The 19,893-nt window shown below is 32.9% G+C and overlaps 1 protein-coding gene across 4 annotated transcripts in view; it reads left to right on the top strand.

The window, feature by feature from the left end:
- The window catches only part of LRBA (LPS responsive beige-like anchor protein), a 710,247-nt gene that overhangs the window by 669,076 nt on the left and 21,278 nt on the right, over positions 1 to 19,893 (top strand). For all 4 annotated transcript variants that reach the window (XM_046655938.1, XM_046655936.1, XM_046655939.1 and 1 more), the window contains exons 52-53: positions 4,777 to 4,932; positions 10,774 to 10,941. In XM_046655938.1, the coding sequence (XP_046511894.1) occupies positions 4,777 to 4,932; positions 10,774 to 10,941 (324 nt within the window). The remainder of the gene's footprint in view (positions 1 to 4,776; positions 4,933 to 10,773; positions 10,942 to 19,893) is intronic.

Raw genomic sequence — 19,893 nt, 5'->3', positions numbered from 1 at the left:
TTATTTTAAAATTTAGAGTGTTCCCTATGTGTCTGTCATCTTTTGTCTTTAAAACCAGTGTTTCAATAGAGCGCTAAATGGCTCCATTTGCAGATGAACTATCAAGATGAACTCAAAAAACCTTAAGCTCAAAACTAATTCATTTACCATTTCCCCAAATATAAACAGAAATCTAAGAAGTAACTATATGAAAGATAAATACTACTTTGGTTCCTAAATCTTCTTTTGCTTTGAATAGATACGATTTGCCATATATTAAAAAAAAAAAAAATTCTCATTTGGTTAAAGTTTTAAAAGTCAGGAAAATAATGACACCCATTTGCTGTTATTTAAAGCATTATTTCTGAAGTCTAGACTCATTGTTTGCCTTAAAACTTGACAATGAATATCCTATAGTATGAAGTCTAATTAAATAATTCAGCAATTGTAACCCTTTAGAACAGGCATGGGTAAACTTTTTTTTGTAAAAGGCCAGATATTAAATATTTTAGGCTTTGTGGGCCATAGGGTCTCAGACACAACTACTTAACTCTACTGTTATAGCACAAAAACAGCCATAGACAATATATAAACAAATGAGCATTGCTGTGTTCCAGTAACACTTTATATGCAACACCAGGCACAGGCCAGATTTGGCCTGTGGGCCAGTTTTCTTCCATGCTCTAAATCACTGGTCATTAGACTGTTTGCTACTTTATCCCCTAAAATAATTGTTTAAAACCATGTACCTTCTCACACATTTTTAAGTTGACATCTGAAAGTTTTTATCACACGTTTAAAACAATTGCAAAGGTTATAATTTCTAGCATAGTGTATAAAATTTTAAATATATCCAGTGAAATCTAAATATTAAAGTGAATTGATATTCAACATTTTCTATATTTAGAAAATGCATTAAAAAACTCTAAGTGGAAAATTTTACATTATTCCTTTGTCATCTTGAATTTATATTTTCATTTTACTTCCCCTATGCAATTTTTATTTTAACTTTTGAAATTAATTACCCTATTATACTTTTCAGCAATAAAAATATGTATGGAAAATTAAACATATGTATATAAATTTAAATGTTAAAATTTCCTATGATCACAAAGCTCAAATTTTTTAAAAAATCTGCATTGTTATCATTACAGATATTATTAATATACTCTATTAAAATTATAAATTTTAATAAACATTATTAAACATAAAAACAAACATTTATGGAAGAACATCTTTAATGAAATTGATGAGGCATTTCCTCCTCAATTACCTATGTATTCATGGACATACATTGTTTATTGCTGAAGGAGACAGGACTTGTCAACAGTTCTATCCTAGTTTTTTTTTTGTTTTTTATGGATGGAAGCTCTGAGGAAAATTACTCACATAAGAAAAGAGATAGGAAAGAGTTTTGTTTTAACAATGTCACTCAAATTGTTGAACTCTTTCTCTGAGTTATGTGACAAAATTTATATAGTGATCTATTATTAAGAATTATTATTATGGTCTATCATCAAATGATCATTTTAACAATCTATCATCAAAACTTATTTTTAATGATCTATCAATTGACGGCATGATTAGATCCTCCCTCCATTTTATTGAAAGCAATGAATTGGAAACCACCTGCCCTGCAGAATGATTTGATACCTTAAGCATTCACTTTTCAGCATCACATCAGTATTTTGAATTGTCCTTTTATTTGGCTCTCAAGAGATTTTTATACCCTGAGGGAAAGCACCATAGTAAGATTCTGGATAGGCAAGAAATATGCCTTTTTTAAATCTAGTGGAAGAAGAGGATGCGAAAGGGCAGATAAGAAAGGAAAACTCACAGGAGAATTCTCAGGCAAATCTATTTCAGGCAAGAGAACATATGAAAGTTGAAGAACTAGAAATTGGTTCCTTTAAAACCATCTGTGCCTGTGTATCCCTTGGGAAATCTTATATTCCCAGGGGTGTGCATGCCCCAGTTTGAAGACTACTTATCTAGACAAATATACCTAATTTTCATTAAATAAAAATACTTTTAGTACTGAATCTCAGGAGGTTTACTAGAGAAAACTGAGATAAAGGAAAGGCAGTTGTGAGACAGGTTATATAGATTAGATGGATGGATGGATAGGAGGAGGTTTGAAATGTTAAATTACAAGTAAGCACTTACTTGGCAAATAGTTCATCTGAATGCTGCAGGGGCACAGGCCTTACCTATGGGCACTTTGTGGTCACTCAACTCAAAATTATGCACACGCCCAGATCTGTCAAGCTCGGTTCTCCCAAGAGATCATGCCAACAAAAAAGACCAGTGAAAGTTAATATCAGAGGAGCAAAAGTCATGTAAACACTGACAAAAATAAACATTTTTACAATTTTCATGTGGAATGAAGTACTAGAAAGAGCTACCTACTTGTTTTTAATTGCTAGGTTTCTTGGAATTAAAACTAAATTGCATTACATAGCTTCACTGAAGGTGGGATACTAGTGTCTCTCTGTAATACACTATGATACCCGTCAAAGCTTTTCTCATCTGCCAGCAACTTCCCTTTGTGTGGAAGGAGGGAGGAAGTGATCTTCAACTAGAATTCTGCCTTGTGTACCATGGCTGTCACTTACTAACCCATCAATCCCTCAAAAGTATATGAAACCTAATATCAAACAATTATCTAATAATCTTCTATGGTTAAGTTGTATAATCAGACACTAGCAGAATTTTGCAGTATTTCACATGTATGTGTACGTGTTTGCTATGTTGCGTACCCCATAAGGGCAGGGGATTTTTTTTTTTTTATTAAGATTATGATAGTTTACAACCTTGTGAAATTTCAGTTGTACATTGTTGTCAGTCATGTTGTAGGTGCACCACTTCACCCTCTGTGCCCACCCCCGCACCACCCCTCCTTTCCCCTGGTAACCAACCACCAATCAGTTCTCTTTGTCTACATGTTTAACTTCCACTTATGAGTGGAGTCATACAGATTCATCTTTCTCTGGCTTGTTTCACTTAACATAATACCCTCAAGATCCATCCATGTTGTTGTGAATGGGACTATTTTATCCTTTTTATGGCTGAGTAGTATTCCATTGTGTATATATGCCATACCTTCTTTATCCAGTCATCAGTTGATGGGCACTTAGGTTGCTTCACCATCTTGGCTATTGTAAATAATGCTGCAATGAACATGGGGTGCATGGGACTTTTGGAATTGCTGATTTCAAGTTCTTTGGATAGATACCCAGTAGTGGGATGGCTGGGTCATATGGTATTTCTATTTTTAATTTTTTGAGAAATCTCCATACTGTTTTCCATAGTGGCTGCACCAGTTTGCATTCCAACCAACAGTGTGTGAGGGTACCTTTTTCTCCACAACCTCTCCAACATTTGTCACTTTTTGTTTTGTTTATTTTTGCCATTCTAACAGGTGTAAGGTGATATCTTAGTGTAGTTTTGATTTGCATTTCCCCGATTATTAGTGATGATGAGCATCTTTTCATGTGTCTATTGGCCATCCGTATATCTTCTTTGGAGAAATGTCTGTTCATGTCCGAGGGCAGGGGATTTTTTATTTCTCTGTAACCCCAGTGGTTCCCAGCACAGAAGTGGAGAGTAGTTTGAACACTTTTTTCTTCTGTATTACTTTCTAAGCCTTTTATTAAATTGGCCACATTAACTTGGTTATTACATACAATGAATATAATATAGATATTTTTCTATTTTTCAATTTTATCAATAATGCATCAAGTTGTTTTGTTTTGTTTTTCAAAAAAACTGAAGACTATGGTACAAAGAAGCTAATACTTAGATGCAGAAATTTATTCTGATTTCTGGTACAATCAAGTTCCTTTCATATAAGAACCATCATTTGCATTAGAAAGTTAGTGGTCAAATAGCCCTTAGATCTCTAGAAACAAAGCTTTCCACTTGGTTGGCCTCATAATGCCAAAAAAGGCATCTCAGTGAAAATTCCTTTTCTGATAATGACATACTTGATAGTATATTTCTAGAGGATTATTACTCTCCCCATGTGCTTGACGTCGGTCTGTGTCTGACCTTGTGCCTTGTGACAAACCCCGTCTCAGGTGCTCTGTAGCTCTTTGAAAACACACTGCCAGACTGTCTTGTTTTATTGCTTACATAAGGAGTAAGAAAGTGGCAGTGTGCTGTGCTTTGACTATTTCAATTACAAGTATCTTTAATAAATAGTCATTCTACCCTTTCCTTACATGCAAGTGCAGCTGTAAACAGGGCAAATGGGAGTTAACATCTAGTCAAATTAAAGACCTGTTAAAGCCAAAGTATTACAAGATGCTACAATATTTCAAATATATGGCATTTAAATTCTAATATCTCTTCCTTGTGACAAAAAGTTAAAGGTAATAGATTGTCACAACATGAATCCGTTCTCATGACAATAGATGTAATGAGATTGTCAGAAACACAAACCTAACTGTGATGCAATCTGGAGATTGTAATCTAGTTTGGTCCTGCCCAAGAGCTAGAAAGCATGTTCTGAGAATTGTATACTATTTTTAAATTGTAGTGTGTTATTATTTCTTTCCTCTAGGCAAAGTTTCTTACTGAGATGTTGGATTTAGCTACTCACATTCTTCCAACTATTGGTTGTGTTTTCCTATTTGGTTTATCAAATATTATTACATTTAAAATTAAAGATCAAATATTCTCATCCTGGAATGTGTCACCTCTCCTCCCTCACCCCCAACCCCCAGTATGATAAACTATAGGATTTCTTTGCGCATGTGGGTTTAATAGGCTTTTTTTCTTCCTCTATTCTCACAGCCAGCAATACAGGAATGCACAGGAGGCAAATTACTGACCTTTTAGACCAAAGCATTCAAGTCCATTCCCAGTGCTTTGTCATCACTTCAGACAACCGCTATATTCTCGTCTGCGGCTTCTGGGATAAGAGTTTCCGAGTGTATTCTACAGACACAGGTAACTTACTTTCTTCATCAGTGAACTAGTGTTTACTTCAATAGCACTGAGAGTCTTAGAATGCTTTCTCATCTTCTTCCTTCCCAAAATTACAGAATTCTAAAATTCGTAAAATAAGGAAAAGACAATTTTCCTCTTTAAAGTAATAATCTACTATATAGTCCACTAGTAAGTTAACTTCAGCATGTTTTTAGGAGGGAGTTTTTATATTAGGTTTGTCTCCCAAGCTTTGTGCTTACAGAATGAATGATTCATTTTCCGAGCATTTCCTGGTATGTAAATACCATATGCACGCGTATGTGCATGATCTTATGGCACATATACATACATTTGGGTGTATTTTCTCACTTTCGTATTATTTAAAGGGCTTTTTCCTTACTAGAAATTCTCATTAAGTAAATTTCTTCGGAGTAGCTATCTTGCCTCCACCCAATTCTGCTTATAATCTTGCTGAAAGCTACAGTCATGCAGAAAAGTAGCTGACGACTGATTGTGTGTGGCAGGAGTCCTTGCTAAAAGATAAAAGTCTAAGTCTATATATTCATTTGCATGCATCTCTCTAAAGGACAAATCAAACTCAACTCAGTATTATTACAGGAGATCCAATCCAGTAAGTGTTTATAAATTTTTGCATGTAAGAAATTGAGAGACATTGAAAAACTTAATGAAGTCTAAAGTATTTTAGAAACTGTTAGAGGATGAAATAAACTTAGTAAATGTGTAGTTAAATATTTAAAATAATTAAAATTAGATATTAATGCATTGGACCTTGATAGATACTGTGGAATGAGATATTTCAACTAAAACAAGGATCTACAAATATCTTGATTAAATGTTGTGGGAATAAGAAATTCTTTTTAATTGAAGTTTCTAGTTAATTGTTTTATAGTAAATCTTCTTTCAGTCTTGTTAATGATCTTTCTAAAATGTGTGAGTCCAAGTCCTGCCTTAGTCAGTATACTGTATTGAAAAATTAATTCCTAGGTATTCAAAGAGTTTGTCCTGGGTATACTTTGATGATCATATTGTAACATAGCTATGAGAGAATAGGGAAAAATAGTTGAATATGTACTGTTCATAGAATAAACCCCAGAAGTTATTTTTAGGCATGATCTCATTTTATTTTTGTTTTATGGAATTGATGATCTAGTTTTCTTATAAATTTGCATCTTTATTCTGTAGGTCCAGAAAGAAAACATCATCATTCAAGTCTTTCTGTGTAATTGGGCTTTTACTTAGATGTTTAGGTCTATGAGGCTGATTACTGTAGAACGTAAAACTCCTCTAGAATTCTTTAAAAATGCAATGGGGATCTATAAGTTTCCCTAAAATATATTTATTATTATAATGAATTTTCTCTGAATCAGATTTAAATTTTAACCTTTTCTTTCACTGTGATGGTAATGACAGCCTTAGCATTATTTTACCACAAATTGTGCTTCCTTTTTGTGTAAGCTGTGAAGTTAAAATTGTTAAATCTTCTCACAAGATTTTCTTAAACATTCTTTTGGATTGTATGTTGTTTTCTTACACATTTAAAAAAATTATTTTTAAATTCACATGCAGTAAAACTCATTATTTTTGGTTTCTAATTCTGTTAGTCTGGGCATTGTAGACAGTTGCGTAACCCCCACCACAATGAAGACGCAGAGCAGCTCTGTCACCCTGAAAAGTCCCTGTGCTGCCCCTTTGTAGTCCACTTCTCCCCCACCTCTAACTCTTTCACCCACATTTTCCTCATCTCTATTATTTTGTTTTTTCCAGAATGTCTTAAAGCGAAATCATATATGATGTCAATCTTTGGTTTTGACATTTGAGGTTTCTTGAGTTCATTGACATTCCATAACATTTTAAAAAGGCATTCAATATTAATATTTGTAAAGTAAAGCTAACCTCACTTTATATAATGCTAATAATTAAAATAATTCTTATATTCACACAGTTCTTTAGAATTTACTAAACTCTTTCACATACGTGTTATTGTTTCCGCTTCACAGTAATTCTGTCAGACAGAACAGGTGTCCTTATCCCCATTTTTCAGAAGATGAAACTGAGGTTTAGAAAGGTTAAGTAACTTGTTGAAATTTGTATAGGTAATGGTGATAGAACTAGATGTTGGAGCCAACTCTTCTGACTTCAAATGTGTAGCATTCTTTGTGCTTATGCCATGTCATCTCATACAGGTGTTACGATCAATCTGTCAATTATCAGTTAATTTTGAAAACACTATAATTTACAATACTAAGTTCCTACTACGTCTGCCATGTTACTTTAGACTTAATGAACTTGATAATATTCCTTTTTCTCTTTCCACTTTACTGTCTTTTAAAATGTGTGTGCCTATGTATGTAAAACATTTTCATAATAAGTACCCTTATGTTAAACTTCATTTCGGTGGGACTGACTTAGCTTGTACATTAAAAATATTTACACTTGCCAGAAAAGTTGTGAAAAAAAATCTCAAATGATAGTCCGAGTATCTTTCTTAATATCTTACATACAAACAAACTTTCATGCTAGTTTTATTTAAAAGAACTTCATTAGGGTAAATATGTGTTTGTGTTTTTATGACAATAAGAATATTAAATATTTCCTCTTAAGTTTGGCAGAGAAGCAAGGGAAAAATTGTATGATCAATAATATATAATGGCAAAGCTATCACAAGTGTTGAATTCAATTATATTTTAGCACATAAGCCAAAAAAAATCCCTCTCTTATTAGATTTGGGGTGGGCGGGGGGAGAAACATGGTTGTAACAGGAAATTCTTTAAACATAAATCATGTTTTCGGGACACAACCAGAACAGCAGAGGCAACAATAAAACCTTCCTTCGGCAGTGGGAATTATTTTCAGGCCGCATTTTAGATCAGTGGAGCAGAGTCCTGAGCTTGAATTTTTTTTTATTTGTAGCACAGCTGTCAAATAAAACATTAACTAGAAAATTTGTTCTGTCAAAAAAGGGATATTCTAGTGCTTGTGGTAATATTTGATATTAGTGTGTGGAGAGGTGGACTGGTATTAAAGGAAACAAAAAATAAAGGTTGAGGAACACTTATGAGATTATCAGAAAATAATTTACCAAAAAGAGAGCAGGAGGAGTGAACCTCAACCTCATAGCAATAACAAATATTGCTGAGGAAGGATGCCAGAACAGGAAAAAGTAAACTTGAAAAAATAACATTTTCCATGATGAGGGATGGTAATTAGTCTTTGGGTGGTGAACACGATGTAGTCTACACAGAAAGTGAAATATAATGATGTACACCTGAAATTTATATAATGTTATAAACCAGTGTTAGCTCGATTTAAAAGGAATAACATTTTCCAGAGTTAAGCCCAAGTATAAACTGTAGAGAATAAAGTTAATTTATATTAAAATATGAAACCCTTTAGATGGAAATAGTTAAACGTCACTCCCTGATTTTGATCTTCCCTGATGCCCAGTCTAAATTTGTTCTTTCTTATTATTCTCGCTGATTCTACCTTGTTCTTTCCTTTTATAATACTTATCGCTATTCATAATTATATGTCTGTTTGTGTTTGTTTAATGTCTGTCTGCCCCACTAGACAGTAAATACTCCGTGGGCAGGGACCATGTCTATTTACATGTCTACTTACCACTAAATACATGTGAGAAGGCTTAATACTCGGCACATAGTAGGTGCTTAGTAAATGTTTGTTGACTGAAAAATAATTGTGATAACTTTTAGGGCAAAAATTAAAATACTAGGAAATTTTAGTTAAAAAAGAAACCAGCTGCTCTTTTGTAAGCCTCTTGGTGCACGGGAGCACTTGGGTTTCCTCTGCGCCATATACCTCAAGCACCTACCTAGTTGTAGGGATTTTGCTCATCCTCACTCTTACAACCCTCTGAGGTGATGCATATCAAATCTTAAATAAACCTATTCTGATAACCTGTTTACATCACTCCTGTAGTTTCCATGCTCTCAGCATTTAGGTATAGGCTGAGGTAGAAGTCACTGTACATATTCTGGGATCAAAAATATAAACAATATGGTGGGTTCAGTTTCTTTCAGTAGTTAAAACTCACTAATTTAACCTTCAGTTTTATAATTAGTAATAAGAGTGCATTCAGCTAACTAACTTTTGTCTTATCATTAGGAAGGCTGGCCCCTAATTTGACCCCATCCATTTTACCACTAAACCACTCCACTTTCTTCTTCATATTAATTGGAAATGATGTGAAAATTATTACACTTTTTTATATTTAGTTTTCTCCCTTCCATTTTTTATTCTGAAATGTCTTGAATTCTTCTTATGATATTCTTTATTGATAAAAGCTGATTTTTTAAATGAAATGTTTTTATGTCAATTTAAAAGGTTAAAGATTCAGACATGAACATTTTTAACATTTACCAGTTAAAACTACCTGCTTTAACTAAAGTTTTTATTCACAGGAGAAAAAACATACTTTATTAATGTTGCCATTTGAGATTGAAATGAATCTGAGTTTAAAGTTACTAGTAGTAGGCTAAGTGCAAGAGTGGAAACACTGTATCTGACTTTCCATCTGATTTGGATAAAGTACGTTTCAGTATTTTGTTTCTAAATTCTCTGCCTTTATAATAAGCTTCAGGTTTATTAAAGTCAAGAATTTAAAAAGTTTCACGTAAATACTTTTTTAGTTATATTTATTATCTTGAAAAGTTAAATATACTTAGATGCCAATACTTAATTGAGACCTTAAGCTTTTGAATAGGTTATGGTGTGTTCCAAGTTAAACACATACACTTTTTAGGCATATTAATTTTTTTTCAGCCTAGTGGTCTTTTTTCTTGAACATTTGAATTATATTTTTTTATGACCCCACTGAAACACTTACTAAAAAAAATCATGCTGAATATTAAGGGTAGACATTCTGTGACATTCATTAGATCAGTAGAGATTCTGTAGACACTTCAAAGGAAAATGTTAGCTAGAAACTACAGGGATGGGATGGAAGGGCTGGTACAGATATTTAATTCTTTAGATAAATTTGTGTGAATTATAAACACCACATCTGATTAAACAAAGAATTCTAAAAGATGGGAGCTTAATTTTTTCTCTGATACCATTATGTGAATAATTCACCTGTGTGAAGCCCTAGATATATAGTCAGTTTACTGGGTTCCTCTCTCCTATCCCCAGTTATTACTGTTAGATAAACTGCTGTCATCTTAATTTCATCACCCCCCCCAGGAATTTTCATCATTCAGACAATTAAAACAAGAAAAGTATAACCTGACTCAAATTGCAATCACAATATATCAGTCCTTTTATCAGAACTTAGTTCATGTAATCCCAATTTAAAAAACAGCAGCTCTCCAAAGTGACTTATATTGTCCTTGTATAGATCACTTTACAAAAGAAGACGAAATACACTAAATCTTAATTCAGAGATGGGTTTGTATTAGTGAAATCTGAATTATAGAGTACTTAACAGAAAGGCAACTAAGTTTTATTTTGAAGCAGATAGAGTAACTTAAGAAATTGTTGAAATGATTCCGAATAAGGGTTCTCCTGGGCCTGCTTTAATCAGTAGTCATGAATCATTTGTAATTTATAGTAGCCATGTATAATGACACAGTGTCATGGTCCTCAAACATTATTAGTTGAAATAGTTTTAAGTTATGTCTTTCAAAAATATTATCACTGCTCAGTTGATTTTTTTGTTTTTGATATTCAAAGAAAACTTTTAGATTGGACTAGATCAAATTTTATTATAAAATCTGAATTATCAGAATCAGTTAATACGGGTTTATTATCTTATAAGTTAACCGGTCACTGGAAATTTAAAAAAATTTTAGTAGCAATTTTTTAAAAAACTGTTTTGCATTTCAGGAAAATTGATCCAAGTGGTGTTTGGCCATTGGGATGTCGTCACTTGCCTCACTCGGTCTGAGTCATATATTGGGGGAAATTGCTACATTCTCTCAGGGTCACGTGATGCAACCCTTCTGCTCTGGTACTGGAATGGAAAAAGCAGTGGGATTGGAGATAACCCAGGCAGTAAGTACAATTTATTTTATAAGTAAACTTTTGCAAGTGATATATAACAACATTTTGCAGAGAGGTGAAAGTGAAACTGAAATTATCAAGCAGTTTTAATTTCTTAGTTGTAATTTAAGAAAGGTCTAGATAGCCTCGTTATTAACATTTTGTGACAATTGATAATTCAAATCTAAGCATGAAATCTCATTTTTCATGTTATAAGTTATACTTATGATCTGAAAATGCTAGTTCTTCATTGGAAATGGCTGTCACCAAATAAAATAGAGGTGTTTCATTCTCAAACAATAAGATATAACATAAAAGAGCAATCACATATTATCTTGTTTATTGAATTCATATTTTAAAGGAGCAAAAGAAAAATTAATTTCATGGAAACAAATCAGTCTTTGTAAAAGAAAATATGCTTTCATTTACATATTAAAAGATAAAACAGGTCATACATGGCCAACATGGAATATTCAAATTGACTCTTGGTTTTTCAGATGGGAAATGAAAATGTTCACCAACAGCCTTAAACATCTTTATGAAACTATGCTGAAGGCACTAAAACAAAAAATGTGTAACCATTTAAAATTGTAATTCACAGAAGGCAAAAAAGGAAACAGCTACCATTAAAACCAATCGCACACAGCTGCAGAAAAGAAATGGCTTTAGAAAAACACATTAAGAAGTAGGAAAAAACAATTAAAGGGACCACCTGAAAAACGAGAATTTAATTAAAATGATTATGACAACTCTGAAGAGTTCTTGCAAGAATAACTTTAGATTTTTACTTCATAAGGTAGAGCATTTTAACTGCTCTTAAATATTTACAGTTTCTTAATTTAAAGCAAGTTGCAGTGTATTTGGTTAAGGAAGGATCATGTTGTTCCTAATTACTTTACCTGAATACTGTGGTGCGTACTTCTGTCACTCTGCCCCAAATTATGCAACAATCTGAATATGTTTAAGGCCCTCATATTTTGGATTGACTTCTTAAAGCTGTGCTTATTAAATGTATAATATTTGTGTGAAAGTGAAACCTTTTTAAAAAAATTTAGTCAAAAGCTAGTACAATTTTAAAAGAAGTATATGCAAAGTATTTTATCAAAGCTGTTTCTGCTTTGTATGTATTTTGTTTGGTTTGGTGGGTAAACACAATTTTTATTCAGTGAACCTCTAATATATATTTCTTATTTTAATCAAAACAGGGATAATTCCCTACACAAATAGAATATGAAAAATAACTTTAAGGCTGTGATGCTATGGATAATAGTCTTTGCAATCAGAGCAAACTTTGTGTGTGTCTATATGGGGGAGGGTGGTGTGTACCTGTGTGTATTTCACACATTTACACAGATATCTCCATTTTTATATACAATTACAATAAAACTTTAAAATGCATAAATTTCAGGGATTTTGTTTTTCACATTCTTTTGAAAAGACTCCATGTTCGTTTCATTATGGACCATTACATTCTGTTCCTTCTTCCTTTCTGGCTTTTTAGGATAAGTGACTGCTTTCAATTTCTTTTTTCCCTGTTTCTGTAAATTTAGTTATTGAGATTCATTAAATTATCAAAGACAAACGCAGATATGACATAGATAATAAATATACCATTTTGTTATTTATCTGAAAGTATTTAGGAATAACCTCTGCCTTAAAACAGTGTAAGATGTTTCATGCACATATAGCACTCAAAATGCAAGAAAAAATTTTTGTTTTTTTTTAACTTATTTGACCTAATCATGTTCTATATGTCATTACCATATATATGTGTATTCTGAGAAGTAGCTAAAGGCTTATTAGCTATACTTGTATGTAATTGTTACGTTTCAGAAATTTTAAGTGTATTTAAAACTAGAAATATTCAGCTTTTCCAGAAGGGAGAAATATATTTATATATATTTAAATACCTTGTAAATCACCCTAGAGATGGTTTTTACATGCATGTCCTCTAAAAAAATGAATCAAGTAGGACTGACCAAATCCTGGAGTTTGGAGTAAAACAAATCTAAGTTCTAAGCTTTGCTGGGTCCTTCCGTCTTGTCTGTAAAATGAAAGCAACAATAGTAACTGCCTTAAGGTGTTATCAGAAGCACAGGATGCTTAGAGCAAATAAATCACCACACAAACACCATCTTGTTGGCATTAGAGTATATATTATAATGTTATATTTTTCATAAAGCACTTCATCTGTACCCTCTCATTGTCTGCAGTATGTTGGACATTAACTCCCAGTATGCTGGGATGAAAAGAAAAAAATAAAATAATAACAGCACATCTAACAAAAATTTTAGAAAATTGTAATGTATCTTGACTAAATTAAATTACCTTTCTCAAAGTGAAACTCATCCTTTCTGGCCCTTTTATAATGTCTGATATCCCAATTTAATTTTGCTTTAGCTTTAAAGGATGAATCTGGGAGAAAGACAAATAGGTACTTTTTCATATAATGAGAATTTCCACACATTAGAATAGAAAAATGAACAAGCCAGTCTATGCTTTTCAAAAGAAAATGACAAACAAAAACAAAGACATTTTTACCGCTTGTGAACTGTTTTAAACGTTCGTGCAACCTGGTTCGGATTTTATAAGCCTCTGGCTCTTTGATGGCTCCACGATGCAGCCGCTGAAGTCAGCTTTTCAGATGAGGAATTTTAGGTTATGCGTATTCCTAACATTGTATCTCTTGAACGCAATATAAGTGACCTTTAAGAAATGGTCAGGCTTTTATATATATATATTCAATGTGGTTTAAAAATGCGCACAATGCCTCAACTTACATTTTTGAATTTGGACATAAATAGGTTAATTAAAGAAAACTAGGCTGTAGCTTTTTCTGCATTTTATAGGTCTCATTCAAATATTTAGTTTTTTTACTTCAAAAATCATGCAAATAAGCTAGTAATTTTACTTGCTAGAGTGATAATCCTTACACCATTTTCTACAAATCTAATATTAGTACTATTTGTAAAATTGATAGCTGTATTACTGTTTCTTTAAAAACCATATTATCCAATATTAAAATATGCATCGCTTGGGCGAAATCAGGCTAATGCAAACTGGGTAAAATCTGCATATAATATAACTTGGGGCTTTTAAAAGGATGCACGTTTTATGAAATCTGCCTACATTACATGGCAAAAGCCTCATTTTCCTGTGTAACAGATAGTTTTTCATCTTTGACTCTATTGTCTTGAGATAGTTATCTCCCGTGGAATGCAATTTTCTTAATGAGGAGAAAAATTGAGATAGGATTCCATTTAGTTGTGGATTTTTTTTTATAAATTAACCAAGAACATTTCAACGAGAACTGTTTTCTCCATGGAGGTATCTCTCTCTCTTCCCTGGTACTCTTTGTGTTTTAGGACCGAATCTTGTCCACCAAAATGCTTTTCCTGAAATGCTCATTTTCCTTCAGAATAATACTATCCAGGCTGTACATTTCCAAATTTGGGAGAAAATGTTCCCCAATGCATTTAATTGACATTTAAATACTTTAAACTTTGAAATGATCTCATAAGCAAGATGAAAATTTACAGAATAGTTTTCATACTGTATTAATAGATCATCAACTTAAAATTAAATGCTTATGAAGCATTTAAATGTAAATGCTTATTAAATATTTTTGGGTATCTGGGTAATATTTTTAAAGCCACAGTTGAATAGCTTTAGAAGCAAATGGTTGCTGACGGTGAGACTGCTGCATAGATTTGTGTGTGTAGTATTTCAGTAAAGTAGTTTTCCACTCTCACATTCTGTTTTTGATTTGATGGAAAGGTGGCATTTTTTTTTTCTTCTTTGCAATGAGACATGCTAATCTATGTCAGCTTTCTCCTCTATGGGAATGGCGTCTACTGAAAAAAGAAAACAACTATTTAAGTTTTTTTCATAACAAGATTCTGTTCTTTAAGAATATTTCAGCACCGTTAATTAGAAAGAAGGTTTTATTAACCATAAGGCTAGCACTAACAGACCACAGAGCTGTTTTTTAAAGTACTGTATGCCATAGCTGCCCTGCTTTTTCTCTGTCTAAAACTTCATTTTGTTATACTCTCATCAATCATTTAAGTCATTACCGTAAATCCTACTGTTGTTAATTTTACTAGTATCACCCTAATGAGACATTCCTGCTATAATTAAAAATGAATTCTAACTTTGAGGCATTCTAAATTTTTTTTTAATGAATTTAGAATGATCTTGCCATATGACCATAAATACCACTGATATACATAGACTACTCATCAAGTCTATAAGAAAAGTAGTATCATAACATGTCCAGGTGTGAATTATTTACTGGTTGCCTCTGTGCACATGTGTTTATGCATATGTATATTTTTGTGAACATATTTAGGAATTATGTTCTGTTTGTCATAAAGTCTAATATGTTTTACTGAAGCTACTGATAAATCCTTATTCTTTGTCTTGCCAAAATATACATGGATGTAACACAAACAGTATTACTCTCCATAAGTAGGTGTCCTAGAGCGCCATCTGCTGGATGCATCGGGAGACTTAATGTTGGTAAATGTGAAGATCTGTGCTTGATAAGACAGGTGAACTTTGTTTTTAATTGCCTGTGATGTATTATTTATGGATCACAGATGTCAAGATATATACATTTGTGTTGAGTCATATGATTTTATAAAAGAAATCACTTTCTTCCTTCTTTTGCCCCACACTAAACTGGATTTGGAACTCTATAGTAAATATTTTGTTTAAGGAAAAAGCAAGCAGATATATCCCTAATGAAACAAAGCATCACTGTTTGTCATGAGATAAACTCATCTTATTGACTGCAGGTCTTCAGTAAGCTACATTTGGAGAAAATTGTTTTGATGACATTTTAACTCTCGGTTCTTTATGTTCACTAGATTCTGAATATGAGAGCAATGCTTGAAACAAGTAGCCTTTTTATACCTGAGATATGACTCTTGATCTAATTCTTTGTCAAGAACATGAGTTCTTGTCTGTATTTCATCCGGGGCTTTCCTTGTGGCCCTACTTTTGCTGTTCACCATCACACTAACACTAAGACTGCCCTGTATTTTTCTTTTTTTTCTTGAAGACTTCATCAAGCAGGGTTTGAAGCAATATGTTGGCAGTGTTCAAGTTCAGGTGACATTAAAACTACATCTATGAAATTCTCCAGAAGGTCCAGGATGTTTAGTGCTCCATGATGTAATGCAGGCCTTCAAGTTCCAGCAAAACAACTCTGTATTTACTGCTTGTAACTAATAGTAGATGTGGTAAAAGGAATTATATTCATATGGCAAATGAATACAACCTTAATGTTCACCATATGCAGAGTGGTGGGGTGATGTGCCAATATATCACATTTATTTACCTTGTTTAGTTGCAGAGAAAAATGACTATAGCATTCAGCCCGTAGGCTATAAGCCATATAAATATGAGAACAGAAGAACTAATGATTTATGCCCGCAAATTGAAACTGAGTGTCTTCATATGTAGACTTTAATAGTGCTACACAAAAGAAAGTTGTTTAATACTTTGTGCTCAAATAGGAAACAATTTCAAACAATTACTAGATTTAATCTAAGAAGGTACAAATTCTCTCTAGTCAATTAAGTATCACCCTATAGGTTCTTAAAGGAGATTTTGAATGTCTAATTTAAGAAAGACTGAATATACTCTGAAATTGCAGGCTGCTGCTTCTCCTCCTTTTTTAAACCTAAAGGCAGGTATCTTCTGCTTTTAGGATATTGCTTGAGTGTGTGTGTGTGTGTGTACATTATGGTAGAACTACTAAGGATACATTTAATTAAGACCTCCTGGAACAACCTATCAGACTGACTTTACCACCTTCCAGAAAGTTTGTTTCATTAGAGAAATTGTATGACAGCTTTGTATGTATGTATCTCATATTGTACTTTAGATATTCCTGAGAATTTGTGAAAAGAGACCCATTTTTATATGAAATTAAGTACTTAAATGCCTCTGATTTCTTTTACGATTGCCCTATTTTTTAAAGAAATTTTTCTCACATTCAAATAGGTTCAGTCAGACTTCAGATTTTGGATTTGAAGTGTTTTTAGGTAGGAAACAAAATCCTTAGAATTCTTCCTGCCTTTGTGGCTTAGGGCTTCATGACTGTGGGGCTTTTTAGCTTTTATTCTTGTAGCTTGTAACTTTCTACAGCTGAGAGATTGCTTTATTTCCTTGGGGTGAGTGGGGTCAAGATGTTTTGTTTTTTAAATTTAGATGTAACTGACATATAGCATTTTATTAGTTTCAGGTGTACAACATAATGATTCGATATATGTATATATTGTGAAATGATCACCACAATATGTCTAGTTAACATCCATCACCACACATAGTCGCAAATTTGTTTTCTTGTGGTAAGAACTTTTAAGATCTACTCTCAGCAACTTTCAAATATACAATACAGTTATTATTAACTATAGTCACCATGCTGCACATTACATCCCCATGATTTATTTACTTTGTAAGTGGAAGTATGTACCTTTTGACCACCTTTACCCATTTTGCCCACTCCCTGCCTCTGACAACTGCCAATCTGTTCTCTGTATCTATGAGTTTGGGCTTTTTTTGTTTTGTTTTTCTTAGATTCCACATGTAAGTGAGGTCATACAGTATTTATCTTTCTCTGTCTGACTTATTTCACTTAGCATGATGCCCTCAAGGTCCATTTTGTCGCAAATGGCAGAATTTTCTTCTTTTTTATGGCTGAATAATATTCCATTGTATATATACCACATTTTGCTTATTCATTCATCCGTCACTGGACACTTAGGTTATTTCCATGTCTTGGCCATTGTAGATCATGCTGCAGTGAATATGGGGGTGAAGATATCTTTTAGAATCAGTGTTTTCATTTCTTTTGGATATATAGCCAGAAGTGGGATTGCTGGATCATATGGTAGTTCTATTTTTAATTTTTTGAGGAACCTCTATACTGTTTTCCATAGTGGCTACACCAATTTACATTCCCACCAACACTGCAAAAGGGTTCCCTTTTCTCCACATCCTCACCACCACTTGTTATTTCTTGTCTTTTTGGTAATAAACATTCTAATAGGTGTGAGGTTTTATCAGGAGTGAGGTTTTGGTTTCTCATTGTGGTTTTGATTTGCATTTCCCTGATGGTTAAGTGATGAGTACCTTTTCATGTACCTGTTGTAGATACCTATATGTATGTAGAAGATGTACCTATATGTACATCTTCTTTGGAAAAATATGTATACAGATTCTCTGCCCATTTTTTAATCGGACTGTTATTTTCCTATTGAGTTGTATCAGTTCAAAAGTCTAATGATAGCCAGCAAAATGTTGCAATGATTATTTATAGGTAGTGGAATTTGGAGGCAGCTTTTCATTTTCTTCCTCATAACTTACTAAATTATGTGAATGCTTTATTGTGAGCATGTATTTGATAATCAGAGACAATAAATTTTGGGGGCAAAAATACCTAATTATTGTAACGTACCTTCACTTCCTGCTCTAGGCTTCTAGATATTAGTAGCTGTATCAGAATTTATATGGATTGTCAGGGAAGGTTGGAAAGTCTAAGAAAAGGAGGAATGTGAGAAATCAAAGTATGATTTCTAGAAATTAAGGTGTATTTTTTCCTTGACAAGAAACAAAAATAATGAGATCCATCTCTAATTGGCATTTATGCTGCATAGGATCAGATGTTAGACTTTTTCTGAAAAGAGTGCCTGCAACAGAGGGTGAAAACATGCATTATTCTACTACTACTGCTCTTACTACTACCACTTGTGTTACTAGATGATACTTTCTGGGTACTCACTGCATGCCAGGCACCATCCTAAGCACTTTACATAGTAGCTCATTAATCCTCCTAGTAGTTCTATGTGGTAACTGTTATATCCTTGTTTTATAGATGAGGCACAGAGTGAGCTGGGTCGTGAAGCTCCTAGATCTTACTAGAACTATGAGAACTTGCCCATGGGAGGTTACATAGCTAGCAATGCTGAGCCTGGATTCAAACTCGGGCACTCTAGGCCAGAGGTGCCGGTCTAAACCACTAAACAATTGTAGGTACATACTCACACAAACCCATTTTCTAATGTAGTCATAGAAGATAATTCCATTGTCATAAACTTTTATATATGTATATCATAGAGGAGAAAGGTTATAAAACAAGAACTTATAATTGATTTTTGTACCAACATTATCTTGTCTGGCATTAATAATTCTAATATTATTTACAAGAGGAAGCTACCAAAATTTACTGTCAGTTGGTTGTCATGCCCTAAATGCAGCTTTGGCTTATTTTGTAGCCTATATTTTTAACCAAATTAACATTTTTTTCACCAAAGAGACCATAATGAATGGAGAGGAGAGAGAAGGGTTGGTGGAAACAGGATGAGCAGAACAAATTTTTGCGTGATTAAAATGTAGTGTTATAATTCCCATTGAAAAATTAGGAAGTTAATGGAAAGGTTTAAGAAACATTTAACAGCCAACCTCATTTCTGCTTCAGAAAAGCCATTTCCTTTCTTGATTTACCATTATGGCAAGCCACATGAGAAAGCTTAGTATTCAAATTTCACGGTTTTTTTCCTCAATGAATGTTTTGTAGTAATTAAAATGGAACAAAAAGCATGTGCAAAACAAAGTATCCATCTTTAGGAAATGACTGGCATATATTATATAATACTTAGTTTTTTTTAATGTACATACATTTAATAATTTAATTATATATTTAGGCTCTTAAATTTATATTTTCTTTCAAAACAAGTACTGTATTGAAATGATTTTTTTTTTTAAAAAAAGCCAGGTTTCAGATTCTGTTTTACCTCTCTGAGAGGGCAGATGGTATTAGATTTTACTAATGGGGAAAATTATATCAGTTGTGTTTATTTAAGGGTTTTATTAATTGATGTTAAATATTCATTTTGTATAAAATTCAGTTGTAATAAATAATTGGGACTTCAGTACAGCTTTTTGACCTTTCCA

The sequence above is a fragment of the Equus quagga genome, chromosome 3, assembly GCF_021613505.1.
Source record: "Equus quagga isolate Etosha38 chromosome 3, UCLA_HA_Equagga_1.0, whole genome shotgun sequence".
Lineage (NCBI taxonomy): Eukaryota > Metazoa > Chordata > Mammalia > Perissodactyla > Equidae > Equus > Equus quagga.
Note: the sequence above shows the minus strand (reverse complement) of the source record. Positions and strands in the feature narration are given on the sequence as shown.